Source organism: Pelobates fuscus, chromosome 7 (genome assembly GCF_036172605.1).
Source record: "Pelobates fuscus isolate aPelFus1 chromosome 7, aPelFus1.pri, whole genome shotgun sequence".
Classification (NCBI taxonomy): Eukaryota; Metazoa; Chordata; class Amphibia; order Anura; family Pelobatidae; genus Pelobates; species Pelobates fuscus.
The window spans coordinates 120,585,640-120,602,861 of record NC_086323.1 but is presented as its reverse complement, the minus strand read 5'-3'; the positions used below and the strand labels follow the sequence as shown (position 1 = coordinate 120,602,861).

Genomic DNA, 17,222 nt, shown 5'->3' with positions numbered 1-17,222 from the left:
TTTTTTTGACAACGCTACACCGACTTGCTGTCAATGAAATATTATCTAAATCAGCAATGTGGAAACATCCAATTTTCTGAATAATCAGAATACAAAAACAAGATTAATGAATTTGTAACAAATTGAATTGATTTTTTGTGGATCCATTCATTTTCCAAAAGATAGGAAGTTAGGGCATTATCATTAACAACTGAAAGAGCAAAATTAATGAAAAGTTTTTTGCTTGTTTTTAATTTAGCTGTTTAGCATATAACTCCTTAAATTGGTACTTTAACTTTGTAACTTTGTGACTGCCCCTTCATTCATTCCCTATAGGCAATAATGGGTGTCTAAATTTCTAAAACTAACATAATGTACAGGTGAATTTTGTTTAATCTGAATGGATATTTTCACAATTCCGGACAAACAATATTATTCTTGTGTTAGTAGAAAAATGTGTTTAAAATGAGTTGTGTATTCTCTAAACAAAGAGTTATGATGAGTTGAAGAAATCCAAGAGAATTGGATATATTCATTCAAGTGTGCTGTTTTGTAGTTAGGTAATAATAGCTAGGTAACTTTAAGGTCTATGTCAGTACATGAATAGTTTCCTCAAATCTTGGCCAGCTTGAAAAAGTATTTAGGCAGCAAGCGACTTAATAATATATACTGAACAACCACAACATTAAAACCACTGACTGGTAAGGTGAGTAACATTGATTATATTGTTACAATTGCACATGTCAAGGGATGGGATATATTAGGCCATCAGGCAAGCCGGGCAAATGCACATTACACCCCCTGCATGCACACACACTAATTTATATCCCCTATAAATACACATTCTACACCCCCTGTAAACACTACACCACCTATGCATACATTACCGCACCTATACACATGTTCTCTACAGCCCCTATATGTATACACACACTAGAGCCCCTAGATACATGTAGTGTGCCACAAACAGACCCCTTTACACACACAATACAACACAAATAGTCATTTGGTCGGGGCAGGGGTGCGTGTCAATGGTGGTGACATTACACATCCTCTTTCTGGCCATGCCCATCCTAGAGGGCTGCTCTGCCTTTAATTGTCAGGTGTAACAAATCCCCCTTGTTTTTTTCGTTGGATCTGTAATATTGTGAACAAGGCATTCGTTTAAAAACCTTCATCTAAATTGACTATAATGGGTGCTATCAGCAAAAGTCGTTCGAAATCCGAATCAGTTTGCACGAACACATGGTGGCGGGCATTTTGTTTAGTCGAATGCACTCAGCAGTGTTTTGTCGTTGAACGCGTGGAACCATTTTTGGCTACTCTTTTCCACGAACACCGCTGAACCATCTTCCGTGCGTTCGGCTAAATTCATACGAACAGAGTGCTCTTTCGCCAGAATAAACTCCTGAACAAGCCACTTCTAAAGAGACTAAGCACGTACCAATACGTTCGTGCAATTTGAACGTTATCCGAATGGTAGACTGCATAAAAGGAGAGTATCTGCCATTAAACCTCAGTTCTTCTTTACCCTCAATCTAGAGTCTTGTCTCTTATTGGGGGTAACCGCTATACAGCTATTCACTCTAGCTCTTCACTTGGATCATGACTGGATGCTGAGAATCCTCCTCACTGATCGGGAAAAGGACACCTTCCAGCGGTGGAAACCCCTCTGCTATCCAGGGTAACCGCTACACCGGGCTGAATTTTTGTCCCAGTCCGGCCCCGTTAGGCAGCAAGTGATCAGTCAGTTCTTGAATTTCATGTTGGAAAAAGATCTGAGTGATTTTAACAAGGGCCAAATAGTGATGGTTAGATGATTGTGTCAGGGCATCTCCTAAGAGGTACGTCTTGTGTGGTTCTCATGGTATTTTACCTACCAAAAGAGGATCTGCTGCTAATGTCTTGGTGCCAGATATTACAGGATACATTCAGAGGTCTTGTGGTGTACATGCCTCGATGCATAAGAGGTGTTTTAGCAGCACCGGGGGACCTACACAATATTAGGCAGGTTTTAATGTTGCAGCTGATCAGTATATAATATAATTTACGCAACAGGGGCCCATAAGCTGAATATGCAAGAGTGTTCCAGAAATTAGTATGACACACTGAAATAAATGGCTTAGGATATCACATAATTTCTCTGTATGGCTTAATTATAGTGAAATTAGTTATAATTTGCTTTGTATTTCACTTACCATTTCTTAACGTGTGTAGATGAAAATTACAGAAGATGATCTATGGATCAGAACATATGGGAGACTTTACCAAAAACTTTGTTCATCAACTGGAGATATTCCAATTGGAATCTATAGGACAGAATGCCAGAAACTCACAACTTCTGAGGTTAGTTCAAATACGATTCTGATATTTGAACAGTAGGGAAGGCACTGATATTGTTTTCCAATAAATCTGTAGTATAACAGGTGGAAGCCACACCTCACATGAAGGATAGACTGCCGTTTTGACCATCATCAGATCATGTTACACATTTGCTGATGTCACACTGACACATACGTAATTTACGAGGATAGCCTTTCAAACATTCTCCCAGAGAATTGGTCGGTATTGTGAAAGTAATTAAAAAACAACTCAAAAGTGCAGACTGCTTGTTGGTGCAATTATGCTCCCTGGTACAATGTCTTTGATATTTGACGCAATGATAAATGGTACACAATAGCTCTATGAGTTTTGTTATTAAAACTTCTATTTCTAAAAGGGTGCTATTTTTGGACAGGCACAAATGCACACTACAAACTAAGTAGAGGACGATTCCATGTGCTCAGGATTGTAGTATGAGTAAATGTTACAAATGCAAAATTGTCACATCTCATTATATAAGTTTAATGTCTCATCTGAAGTCACACTAAAATTTTGTAATTGATTGAGTTTGTAGTTCATAGGAGCTGATAGGAGTGAAAGCTGTACTCTGGTAAGGTGCCAAATCATGCTTAAGACCCTTTAACACTTCCCCCATTAAATTTGATATAATATCTCCATCTAAGCAGGTCCCTGATGATATTTAAACAGCTTGTCTGGAAAGGTGTGATGTTATATTACGTTCTCCTTGTACACACAGTATTTCACACAGGGAGAGAAGTAAGCCTTAATAAAACCTTCATTATGTCTAGTGATTAAACCTTTTCCAGTTTGCTTCCCACTAGATTCTGCTGCTTGGGTGCAGAAGGGTAGCTAAAACTTATAAATATAGCTTTCTGCTTGTGCCTGGCAGTGAACCCTTGGTCTTTAGATGGTAAATAATCCCTATAGGTTTTCCTATATTTGTAAAGAGGTAGTTGTCGTGCTATATGTACTTGTCTGTCCAATGTTGTTAAACACGTTTTCTGTCTCTGTTTTCTCCCCACCTTTCCTTTGTCAGTCTCGAGAAATGGCTTCTCAAGTAAGTTAGTATGTATTTTCTTTCCTTCTGTTGTCTTATGATGTCAATAATGTTGTATAAAGTTATGCTATGTGTTCAGCTAGAGTAAGTTTTAAAACAAAAAGTAAAATAAATAGATTTTGTGTAACTCCATATATTAATTATATTTTAAATATATTTAATAAATTACCATTGCCTTCTGAATTGTGATTGGATAATAGCTCACATTTCCCTGTGCCAAAACAATGCAAAATTTACATATGGTGATGCGACAACATTATGGAACCATCTTTGAAAATCCTACAAATACCGTGGAATCTTTAACTTTGTTGTGTCATCAGTGAGTGTGGTGAAGGGACAGAAAAGATTACTTACCTATATTGTGTAATATATTTTTCATGAGAAGTGGTAAAATTAAATAATATTATAAACATTATATATGATGGTAAACTTAGCAAGCGTGAGTATTATATTGATTCACTAAACAGTGAAATATTAAGAATTGGGTCTGTGCATGAATAGCACTCTCTACAATATATCTTTTACAGGAGACAGACATTAAATCAATTAATCACAGCCATTTTATTAGGTTGTGATTAATTGTTATGAATATGAATTCTATATACTGCCAAGAGTTTGCTCAGGTACGAATCAAAATTTGAAGGAGCAAACTTCCAGAGAATTTCACACGAACAACCAAATGTCTTCAGGGACGAATCATACTGAAAAGAGAATGTGTGACAGGTTTAGACACATAGTCATGAATGTGGAAATCCAAGTAACATACCGTATACATAATTCCATAGTAGTAAATAGTAGATAACATCTATCTCTGACATGTATCTCCCCAGGGAGATAGTCCGACCTCTGGTGTTTCTGAGAGAAAGGCAGAAATCGAAGATGCCTCCATGATGTCTGATAGTAGACGGGAGTTGGTTCCGTCCAGGCGCTTGGTATACCTGACTTTTGACGCTGTGTCCATCCAGAGTAGGATGCACCAAATGGAGTACTCCTTTACCAGTCTGCGGATAGTGAAGTACTGCACAAATAATTCTAGGTATTCAACATTAAGGGAGAATTCCTGAGTTGTGCACCCGCTTTCGAGGGTGGGCTCTCGCAGGTTGTCATCGCAGCCCCACAAGCTGGTATCCGACTCTTGAACAAAGTCCTGTTGATTGTAGGTGTCTGCCTGAGTGAACCTAACCAGGAATCACTGCATGTCCTGGTAATGTAGCGGGTCTGGGAAAATAGCCTGGATGGAGGAGGGCAGTATCCCTCGATCTGTGTGAGTGTGTGTAGGGTCATGGTGTTGTAGTGGAGTACAGTGCGTATATTCCTTGAGACCTTTGAAGGGGAAAGCTCTTTTGTGCAAGGCGCGGAGCTGCTTACAAATCCTAAGAAGTTGATCATCTACTATGAAACACGACGATTCCAGTCTGACCAGAGAGAATCGCGAGTGTTGACACAGTCTTGAATTCTCTGAATCAAACCGAAGAAGATGAAAATGATTCCCCATACATAATTGAACACTGGTTTCGGTAGTTTCATGAAGCTCCCAAGGATAATGAGGGGTCAGATTTGGTAGTTTCATGAAGCTCCCAAGGATTATGAGGGGTCAGATGAAGAGCCGAGGTTGATCATGTCACAGGAAACCTAGATAACGTCGTCAAGAGGGATGGAAAAGGATCGCCATGACATGTCTTCATATCCAGTAACGCAAGCAGTCGTCCACGCAAAAAGTATCCTTATTAGGTTTGAATGCCATCCACCTAGATGCGATGGGATTTCCTGTGGGCATAGTAGAAATTACAGTCGATGGTACCCTAGGGGTGCTTACCTGAGGAAAAACGGTATCTAGCGCATCTACATTGTAACGGAGCTCCCTGTACCCTTGGCTGGGTACCTCCCCCAAGGATCGCTTCCTAGCTGGAACAGGGGACAAACTGCAGCACTTCTGCCCACAGTCGTCGTTTCTTGACTGGGGTCTTGGAACCAAATGGGGACCTCGCTCTATCCACCCCCAGGCACTGGACGACACTCAGTCATGGGAGCTCTAGTCCTTACAAGGACTTTCCCTGTTTAATCCTCCACACTGGAACAGTGATTAGTGATTAGCCGTTTCCCCTCCCAGTAACCAGACTACACATAGTTCTGGGAGTACAATCTGAAATGCTTTAATCTGGCCAGATGGCCTGCTTTTTTTTTTTTTTTTTTTTACAAATTAGACACAGTCAAACACGCCCATAACACTCCCACACAAAACAGGTTAATCCCTCACCCTGGACCTGAAAGTAGACTAGTTACAAGCAAACATCTAACATACTCCTCCCCTATGCCTGAGAGATAATTACCTGAGCACAAAAACATATGATTGAATTATCTCTCAGTACAGAAACAGGCAATATAACAAAAAAAAAATATCCCCAAAACACATAAAAATCCTACAAAAGTTACACCTGATAGCCCCGATCTGGGTGACCAACATATCCAAAAATCACGCAGATCGTTTCAGGGGTTCGGGATTTCCATGGAAGTCATAATTTTGACCGACCGTGCACATGGTCCTATGCCCAAATCAGTTCCATGAAATAAATGCTAATGGTCGGTCAAGTTCGGTAGTTTAAAAACAAACAACTACTGGACGTGTTTCTGTGTCCGATTTTAGTTCCAGGAGATTGATGCCCAAACACTGCATTTGCTGGAACAATATGGCCACCACCTCGTGGTCATTCATACAAAATGCGGCCACCCAGATGAAAAATTAAAACACTGCGGTTGAACTAGTAACAAGGTGTCACTTGGGCTTAACAAGCTCTCGGTTGTGCGGTTGTTCGGTTCCCGAACAACATAATCCCAGATCACACAAACAGAGTAGTTGGCAGGGTATTTTGTATGGCCAATAATCCTGGGGCAGGAGGCTGGCTAGCAGGCTCCTCCAGGAGCTCGTGAAAAACACTCGACCACGTGGCGTTTGTCACACACGCGTTCTGTGTTCTCTGTGTGGAAATTTTTATCTAGAGACTACAAAGCCAAAGGTGCATAAAGTAGCCAGGTGTTCAAGAGGGGCCAGTCTCTCGAACGTGGGTGACGGATGTTGCAGATTACTCAGCCATTGACCAGCAGGGTCCAGGATCACTTCCGTGTCTTCTTGGTCTGTAGCGTACGAGGCACAGTCACCTTTAGTTACCTGGGGATCCCCCTGAAAGAAATATCAGGTAGTTTTATCGTGATGTGGGATACCCCTTTAGAAGGCACAAACCAATAGGCAGTCTCAGGATGCAGGAAAAACAGATCAGCCTACCATAGTAGCAGGCAGTGCTCACAGAAACCACTGCAAGGTTATACTCTGAACAGTGGCCAAACAAAATAGACTCACTAAGCTCATCCAGTAAATAGAGATTGCAACAGCATGCCTCCACTCAGCAGCACAGTGCTGCACACAAATAGTAGGGGCCACACCCTTGGTGCACAGGGTATGCACCCTTAAGTGCTGGCCACAGCTTTGATAGAGAGCATCAATTAGTTCTCACACAATGAATTCCATGTCAAGGAAGATATGCCTTTAAGCAGGCAGTGTTGAAATCCTGTCCAGCAGTTAGTCGAGGCTGCAACAGCATGCCTCCATTCAGCATTCCAGTGCAGCGCACATACAGTGCTGACCACAGCCCTAATATAGAGCATAAATCAGTTCTTCAACAATAGCTCACTGTCAAGGGAGATATTCCTTTAAGCAGGAAGTGTTGAAAATCCTTACCAGCGGTTAACAGAGGCTGCCGCAGTATCTCTTCCCTCAGCAGTACAGTGCGGCACACATATAGTAGGGGTCTTACCCTGGGTGCACAGGGTATGAACCCTTACGTGCTGACCATCACCCTGATAGAGAGTCTCCATCAGCTCTCCCACTAATGAATTCACTGTCATGGGAGATATTTCTGTCCCGTAATAAACAGAGGCTGCCACAGCCTGTCTCCATTCAGCAGTATAGAGTAGTGTATACATAGCAGGGAATTCACCCCAGGTGCCCAGAGTATGAACCCTACAAGTGTGGGTCACGGCCGTGATAGCATGCACCAATCTGTGCTCAAACCGTTGTTTGAGGGACATAGGTATAACTCTTTAAACCGTATGTCATTGGAATCCTGTTCAGGAGCTGCAATAGCCTGACTCCATTCAGTAGGACAATGTAGTAACGACCTAGCCAGGGGTACAGGATATGAACTCTAGAGTGTGCATGTCACCGTCCTGATACAGAGCTCTAATCCGTGCTCTAACAGTTAATCTGAGGGTAATGGAAGGTGTCCCTTTAAACATCCAATATAACTGAAGTAATTAAAAATAACGCGTAATTATACGGCACAGTCCTGATATAGAGCACTAATCTGTGCTCGAACAATTAATCTGAGATATCGCTTAAAACCTCCAATATAACTGAAGTAATACAACATTAACACGTACAGTACAGAAGAATACTTACCTGGATTCAAACTTGGGACCCTAAGATCCAATGCCTGTGTCAGAGCCACCTGACCTGTGAGAGCAGCTAGGGCTAAGCTGGTAGCACAAGCATAAGTTACTCCCGAGCACCAAAATCGTGGTGCGCTGGTGTAGCAAGGTGGTCGCCCTCAATCTCACGAGACGCGAGATTAAAGATGGATGCAGAGGGAAGGGAACATCTGACCGAGAGCCCTCAGAACCTGCGGAGGGGTAGGGATCAGGCCCCAGCTAGGCCCAAAAGCTCCTTAAGATCCAGAGAAGAGAAAGTAAGGAGGGGAGAGGGCCAAGCACCTAGAATAAGGTAAAAAATAATAATAATATAGAAAAAAAAACAGATACCCATAGAATGGAAGCACAGCAAAACAAATAGCAAAGCCTATTGAAATACAATCCCCAAAACAGCCCCAAATAAGCAATAGCAATACAAATAATTTAGAAGAGTAATACTTTGACCTGTCTGCTTGATGGAGCAGCAAACAAAGAGATTGGGTCAAGTGATTAGGTCACTATTCCTACATCCTACTCTCTTGTGATTGGTTCTTTTTTTCTATGTGTAATCTTTGCTGCCGTGGAGCTAGTAACGAGAGATTATGCAAAATACAAAACTTGTCATTTGGTAAAATGGGACCTACCTCCAGGAACTACTGATCTACTGAAGTATTCCTGTCCCTGCCAGCAACATATCACTTTACTCATAACCCAATTAAAAGAAAAAAACATTATCTGCTGATAATAACACTGAAAACAAAGAAGAAACATAGAACTACTAAATGCGTTATGCTTTTTAGTCTATGTAGTGCTTTGTCATAGGCCTAACAAGAAAATAGACATGGGATTATGACTAAGTGTTACGTGGTATAAAAAATAAAAAAATCCATGAAGACAAGTTTGTGTATAATATTGCTTTTATCTTTAATGCAGTTATGAGTAAAGTTACATATCACTGATGCTGCATTAAGAGTAGGGTGAAATATAGTGATTACATCAATATATATATAAAACTAGTGTGGAAAGACAATAAAGAAATTGGAATCAAAAAGCAAATTTTGTTTCAGATTCCAGGGATGGTGGCTTCTATAAACTCTTGATATCCATTTGTGATATTATTAAGTATACTGAAAAGTAAAAAAAGCTTTCTTTTTTCTCTCATAAAGTCACAGATTTCTATCAGTGTCGAAGAATGGGAAGACACAAGAGAGACCAAAGAGCAAACTACAAATCGGAACAACCATCGAAATTCCACGTCCAGTGACCAGACAGAACATCCTATTCTGAGACGGAAGAGCATGCAATGGGCAAGGCGACTGAGCAGAAAAGTACCAAGACACTCAAATAAGACAGCAGAAAGGATAAGTCAGCAGCGAATGACTCTTTGTCGAAGGTCCGAGAGGCAAGAATTAGCAGAACTAGTAAAAAATAGAATGAAACATTTGGGTCTTTCCACAGCAGGCTATGGTATGTATAAAACAATCAGAAACAAATATTTTTCATCAACAGTAAGATTTACTTGGGAAGAAATCATTGTTCAATGTGAATTGTACCATTAAAGCTTGAGCTTCCTCTTCTTACTCCTGAACTGTTGATTTTTAACATCAAATTCATGACTAAATTTTAGCATTTTAGGAGCCAGAGGGAGAGGGAGAGGAAGAGGGAGGGTTCTGAGTATGCTAAGAACACTACATACATATAAAATATATATATATATATTTTTTTTTTTTTTTGTTTTGTTTTTGTTTATTAAGAATACTCAATCAGCCAGACTTTATTGAACTAACTGACCAATTTATCAGGAAAGAGCATATGAGGATGTTAACCAGCTGATCAATTATTGTGGGCTTTGGAATAATGGAAAATGATGGCGTGGCAAATCTGCACTGTAGCTTATTTCTATTTGTGAAATACCAGGAGAAATGCTGCAAACTGTTCCTTTTTGTTGCTCTCTTTTATTGCTCTGGGATGCAGCCATCCTCCCATGAAGTTTACTAGAAGATTGAAAGTCTTTCTTGTTTCAATTCATCACTGTGATGGAATGAGAGCCATAACCCCTTTGTTTTACAAAAACTAAAACAGATTTTCCTGGGGTGTTATTTGTTTAAGGCTATATATTGTTCTGCTTTTTCTACATATTTTGCAGTTTGTTTAGCTTAGTTTAGCTTTAGTTGTGTAATAGTGATGTCTCGGGCGGTTCGCTGGCGAATAGTTCCCGGCGAACATCGCTTGTTCGTGTTCGCTGCTGACGGCGAACATATGCGATGTTCGGTCCGCCCCCTATTCGTCATCATTGAGTAAACTTTGACCCTGTACCTCACAGTCAGCAGACACATTCCAGCCAATCAGCAGCAGACCCTCCCTTCCAGATCCTCCCACCTCCTAGACAGCATACAATTTAGATTCATTCTGAAGCTGCATTCTTTTTTTTTTTTCCTGTTTGTGTTTATTATACATTATCCTACATAGCCAGTAACCTGTGTTTATTATACATTATTCTCCCATAGCCAGTAACCTGTGTTTATTATACATTATCCTCCATAGCAAGTAACCTGTGTTTATTATACATTATCCCCCATAAACAGTAACCTGTGTTTATTATACATTATCCCCCCATAGCCAGTAACCTGTGTTTATTATACATTATCCTCCATAGCAAGTAACCTGTGTTTATTATACATTATCCCCCATAGCCAGTAACCTGTGTTTATTATACATTATCCCCCATAGCCAGTAACCTGTGTTTATTATACATTATCCCCCCATAGCCAGTAACCTGTGTTTATTATACATTATCCCCCATAGCCAGTAACCTGTGTTTATTATACATTATCCCCCCATAGCCAGTAACCTGTGTTTAGTATACATTATCCCCCCATAGCCAGTAACCTGTGTTTATTATACATTATCCCCCATAGCCAGTAACCTGTGTTTATTATACATTATCCCCCCATAGCCAGTAACCTGTGTTTATTTTACATTATCCCCCCATAGCCAGTAACCTGTGTTTATTATACATTATCCCCCATAGCCAGTAACCTGTGTTTATTATACATTATCCCCCATAGCCAGTAACCTGTGTTTATTATACATTATCCCCCATAGCCAGTAACCTGTGTTTATTATACATTATCCCCCCATAGCCAGTAACCTGTGTTTATTATACATTATCCCCCATAGCCAGTAACCTGTGTTTATTATACATTATCCCCCATAGCCAGTAACCTGTGTTTATTATACATTATCCCCCCATAGCCAGTAACCTGTGTTTATTATACATTATCACCCATAGCCAGTAACCTGTGTTTATTATACATTATCCTCCCATAGCCAGTAACCTGTGTTTATTATACATTATCCCCCATAGCAAGTAACCTGTGTTTATTATACATTATCCCCCCATAGCCAGTAACCTGTGTTTGGGGGGGGGGCACCTAATGTCCTTCCCCCTGGCCCCCACCTCTGTGTGGTGGGTTGGGGCCCTAAACAAAAGTAAGGGGGGAGGACCTAATGTCCTCCCCCCTGGCCCCCACCCCTGAGCGGTGGGTGGGGGCCCTAAATACAAATGGGGGGGGGACCTAATGTCACTCAGCGGTGGGGGGGGACCTAATGTCCCTGAGCGGTGGGTGGGGGCCCTAAACAAAAATAAGGGGGGGGCTAATGTCCTCCCCCTCTTCCCCCCCTAGGTGACAATAGGTCCCCCCCACCTATTGGTATTTAGGGCCCCCACCCGCCACTCAGGGGTGGGGGCCAGGGGGGAGGACATTAGGTCCCCCCCTTATTAGGAGTGGGGGCCAGGGGGGAGGACCTTAGGTCCCCCCCCCTTTTTAGTATTTAGGGCCCACACCCGCCGCTCAGGGGTGGGGGCCAGGGGGGAGGACATTAGGTCCCCCCCTTATTAGTATTTAGGGCCCCCACCCACCGCTCAGAGTGGGGGCCAGGAGGGAGGACCTTAGGCCCCCTTTTTAGTATTTAGGGCCCCCACCCGCCGCTCAGGGGAATAATAGACGTGTGCAGGGCAAAAACCTTAGTTTTTTTCTGAAACACTTCAGTAGAGGTTTCTTTTTCCCTGTTCAACTAATTAATGTTGCTGTTCATTTCAGCTGAATTGTAGTGAAAACTTTCCGAAAGGCCATTTGGACAGCCAGAACAACAAGAAAAAGGAGACTATGCCCTCTGACATTCCAAAATCGCTACAATAATTATTGCCTGGCCTAACGTTTACTTAACACCAGGCAATTTTGCAATGAGAATTCTGAGATAATGAAATTAGATTATTATATAATCTAGAGAGAACTTTTTATGATATATTTTAATATATTATACTTTTCTTGTATTATGAAACATAAGGAGCTGGAATCATGTTAAGTTGAAAAAAGGGATTCATCTGAAAATGAAAGTAAAACGTCAGTGGGCAATCGACCAACATACCACTTTCACCCTCACAGGAACAAAAATTCCTTCCACATCTAATCTGTAGCATCAGTGATTGTCCTTCAGTGTGGGGAAAAACAGTGCCCTATCAGCTTCTCCCAACTGTATCTGAAGATGTAACAAGCACCATTGCACATAGTCAGCATCACCAGCAGCAAGAATAATTTAATTTTTATTTTTACTTATTTTTTTATTTTTAGAAAGCTTTGAAGGCAGAGGTGAGGGGCCAATTTGATCTCAGCTAACAGATGATAATGCCTCAAATATTAAACTGAAGAACAGGGTCACTCAAGGAAATTGAATTTGAGAAAGACTATTTGCTCCATCAGTTGCAGGGACATCTGTTAGCATTGTGGATTCAGATTGAATTCAGAAAACACTTGCTCACTTTGGACAGTGGTTAGTGGACATGGCAATAGCTGCTGGTAAACCAGACATGGAGCAGGCCACACACTCTTCTTCTCACCCCAGTAGCTCAGAATGACCTCACTAGGAGACAGAAGAGGACCAGGTAGTTTTTTTTCTGACCATTTCAGAGGCACTACTGTCTTGCTTTCTGCTTTACTTACCCCCACTATCCACCAAAAAGATTATATCAAAACTAAACTATTTGTTGTGTTGGTGTTAGCAGCTGACACTGCTCCTGGTGTAAGCAATTATGACCCTCTTACAGGGTTACTCTTTAGGGAATGTGTGCCAATTTAGACACAAATATAAGTGGATAGAAAAATGTATTATTAATACTGATTTTGGTTACTGTTACTTAATTTTAAAGGATATATACACATTACTCATTGAAACACATCCAGTCCATAACAAACACTTACCAAACAGTAAAGTGGAGTGGAGTGTCTATTCCCCCCGTCCTCAAGATTCCCCAAGGTGGGGATGGGGGTAATAGGAAATGTTTTTTACATTCTGTAATATTGTACATTGATTTTACTTGTTATTGCGATCCCTGAGGAAGTTCCTTGCGGAACGAAACGCGTAGGACCAAACCGTTTTTTCTTTTATATTTTCTACTTTATGTTTTACATTGATGGTGATTGTTCACCTTTTATATCAATAAAAAATATTGATTTTCCATCATCACCAGTCTGAGGTCCTGAGTACCATCGGTTACCTCATAACGAAGAAGGGGATTAGCAGCCCCCCACTACATCAGGGGAGGCACCTTATGAGCGATACATTCTACTCAATCTCGTGAGTGAATTCATGTTTAGTGCATGATTGATTGTGTTAATTGTACTTCACTATCTATATGTTTTATGTTCCGTTTAGATTTATTTCAGCCGTATCCCACATATTTATTTCTGGTTGTCTGCATATTGTAAAGGTCGTCTTCTTTGGGTAGCGATCTTGGGAGGCTGTACTATTAACTTTAAAAGCTAAGTATTTTTATACTTGATATTTGACTACACTTATACACCACTGTGGTGTTTATATTATGTTGTTTTGCTACTTATCAATGAGTCCCTGGTGTCAGGATATATACCCAAACTTTGTAAGACTGCAAAAGTTGTACCTATCCATAAAAGTAGTGACAATACTTTGGTATCTAACTATCGCCCGACATCATTGCTCCCAGTATTGTCAAAAATCTTAAAAAAATTCGTCCACACACAACTATGTGAATATTATCAACGATCAAATTATCTGACCCCTGATCAATCAGGTTTCGTACAAATCACCCAACTTCAACTGACCTCTTAAAAGTTTGCAATGGCATACAAATTGGCATGGAACAATGAGACTTAACTGGAGCTATTTTCCTTGATTTTGGCAAGGCCTTTGACATAGTAGACCATGGCATTCTTTTGCAAAAACGTAAAAACTAAGGCATTGGTGATCGTCCGCTAACCTGGTCTTGATCATATGTTTCAGACCGATTGCAATATGTGGCCATTTCTGATAGCGCTTCCCTCTCTCTTCAAGTCACGTGTGGTGTTCCCCAAGGCTCCATTCTCCCCCTGCTATTCACATTATTTATAAATGATCTGCCTAACGTTTGCAAATCCTCAACTGTACACATGTGTGCAGATGACACTGTAATCTATGCTAGTAAACCCAATGTAACGTAGCTTGAGGCTGTGCTCCAAAACTACTTCACAGAGGTAGAAAAGTGGATCGCGGATAACAAACTCTTCCTAAACACTGACAAAACTATTACAATGATCTTTGGAACTGTACCTAAATTACGTAAACTACAAAATCAACAACTGTGTATCAGAACAAACTCAAATAGCACACTGACAGCAGTCTGCTCTTTTAAATATCTAGGTATGATGCTAGACCACAATCTATCCTTTGGCCTTCACATTGAAAAAAATCTCGTCAAAACTTTACCCAAAACTAGGTGCCCTGTACAGAAACAAATCCTGCCTAAGCCCTACAGTAAGGAAACAGTGCAACAAATGCTAATGCTGGTCATTGATTATGGGGATGTAGTGCATGCACCCGCACCGCAAACCCACCTTAATAAACTTAATATGGTATATAATTTGTTCGCCTGCTTTGTACTAGAATGTAATTACTTTACCCACCACTGTGACATGTTAAAAAAGCTAAACTGGCTGTCGCTGGAATCCTGGTGCACTCTTCATCTTTCCAGCCTTGTGCATAAGACCTTTTCTGGAAAGCTCCCACCCTACCTGAGTAGAATGCTCTCCCTGGCTGTTCCCAGCTCCTATAACCTCCGATCCAGTACTAGCATGATATTTAGCATACCGCAATACAAAAATAAAGTTGCGCGATCCTCATTTTCCTACAGAGCACCTCAGGGACACAGTCAAATCTTCATTTAATCTAAATAGATCTATGGCAATATACCTCAATACAGAATGCACCTGTCATGGTTGAATATATTTATTACCTGTTATGTATTAAATGTATATATGTGTGTATGTGTGTATATATATATATATATATATATATATAGTTTGTATATTGTATTTTTGTAATATTGTATCCGATTGTAACAATGCAATGTTTTGTGGACTCAGGACATACTCTTGAAAACGAGAGAAATCTCAGAAATCTCAAAATCCATCCTGGTAAAATATTTTATAAAAAATAAATAATTTATGCTCTAACAAACAGTCAAGCTTATTGTACCTTCTTTGTGTACTGCTTAAACAGAAACTGCATAAATATATATATATATATATATATATATATATATATATATATATATATATATATATATATATATATATATTAATAAATTACATCACAATCTAGTTTAGTCTATTCACAGCCAGGGCACATAGTGCAAAACACATTTTTGTTAGTTTTTTTCTCTTCCTCTAACTATGGCCTTGATTAAATACTGTTAGTTAAGATTTCCAAATGATTTATTATTTTTGTAAAAACCTTTAATATAATTTTTCCAACATATTAGAAGTCAAAATGTATGATAAAAAAACAATATATTTGTATATCAAAATATTGCAAAATAAACTACTTTTAATAATATTAAATCATTTTAAAAGTTTGTTAAAAAAATATTAAATAATTAGCAAGCTTTTCAAATAGTATTAAATCAAGAACTATGTTCAATAGCAGAAATACACTTTTAAAGATATTGAAGATGGACCTAAGATGGGAGTTCTCAGTTTCAAAATATAAGTGTGGATTTCTACATTTTAATTTTCGACTTTTAAAGTTGAAGCAATGTAAAATTTATATCATCTTCCTTTGGTTGAGTTAATGTTTAACCCCTTAAGAACTGGACTCTTTTGGCCACTTTTTACGTTAAGGACAAGGGCTGTTTTAACACGTTTGTGGTGTTCGTGTTTAACTGTAATTTTCCGCTCTCTCATTTACTGTTCCCATACAAACTATATATTGGTTTTTTTTTTTTTTAGGAAAACAAGGGGTTTCTTTACATACCATTATTTGTATCATGTCATATAATTTACTTAAAAAAAAAAAAATATGGTGAAAAATTAAAAAAAACATGTTTTTTAACTTTTACTTTAACAATCTTTTACTCATCTACAAAAGCTAATGAAAAAAAAAACCCTGCTAAATAGATGTAAAATGTTGTCCTGAGTTTAAAACCACACAGTGTTTCCGTGCTTTTTTTGTGTGCAGGTTATAGGGCTATAAGTACACGTAGGACATTGCCGTTTCAAAATATATATTTTTAAAATGTATAAATAGTGACATTGTAACACTGTCATAAATCTCTGAATCACACCCCACATGTACATATTTTTTTAAAGTAGACAACCCAGGGTATTCAATATGGGGTATGTTGAGTCTTTTTTAGTCACAAACACCGGACAAAGTTAGCATTTATATTTGTTTATGGTTAAAAATGCAAAAAACAATTATGAACGCTAACTTTGGCCAGTGTTTGTGACTAAGTGGATATTAAAAAAGACTAAGCATACCCCGTTTGCAATACCTTGGATTGTCTACTTTTGAAAATGGTATGCCATCATGTAGATTCCATCTTGAGAACCTAGCCCGCATCCGGCCCTTTCTTACACAAGATGCTACCAAGGAGCTAGTCCATGCTCTAGTAATTTCCTGCATGGATTACTATAACCCTCTCCTGATTGGTCTTCCCAAATGCCGTATTTCTAACCCATACCTATAAAGCACTGAACAATTCTAGCCTCTCTTATATCTCATCACAGATCCATAGGTATGGCACTTCTCGGTTTCTCCGCTCTGCCCGTGACCTTCTCCTGCCCGCTGCTCGCATCCATACGGCCAACTTGCGATTGCAGGACCTCTCGCGGGCGGCTCCTTTCCTATGGAATAACCTGCCTACCGCCATAAGACTCTCCCCTAGTCTTCAATCATTTAAGAAGTGCCTTAAAACCCATCGCTTTAGGAAAGCTTATGTCCTCACATAGTAACCTCTACCTTACATACTTGGCTCTTGCTCTCTCCTAAAGGGAAGCACTCTACACTCTCCTCCAGCTCTGCTTCACTC

The 17,222-nt window shown here is 39.8% G+C and overlaps 1 protein-coding gene across 3 annotated transcripts in view; it reads left to right on the top strand.

Moving 5' to 3' along the window:
• LOC134568170 (potassium channel subfamily T member 2) overlaps positions 1 to 17,222 on the top strand; it is a 465,676-nt gene that overhangs the window by 434,035 nt on the left and 14,419 nt on the right. For 2 of the 3 annotated variants that reach the window (XM_063426529.1, XM_063426527.1), the window contains exons 25-27: positions 2,197 to 2,325; positions 3,359 to 3,379; positions 9,007 to 9,307. In XM_063426529.1, coding sequence (XP_063282599.1) covers positions 2,197 to 2,325; positions 3,359 to 3,379; positions 9,007 to 9,307 — 451 coding nt within the window. The remainder of the gene's footprint in view (positions 1 to 2,196; positions 2,326 to 3,358; positions 3,380 to 9,006; positions 9,308 to 17,222) is intronic. The other variant, XM_063426528.1, reaches the window with a different exon arrangement.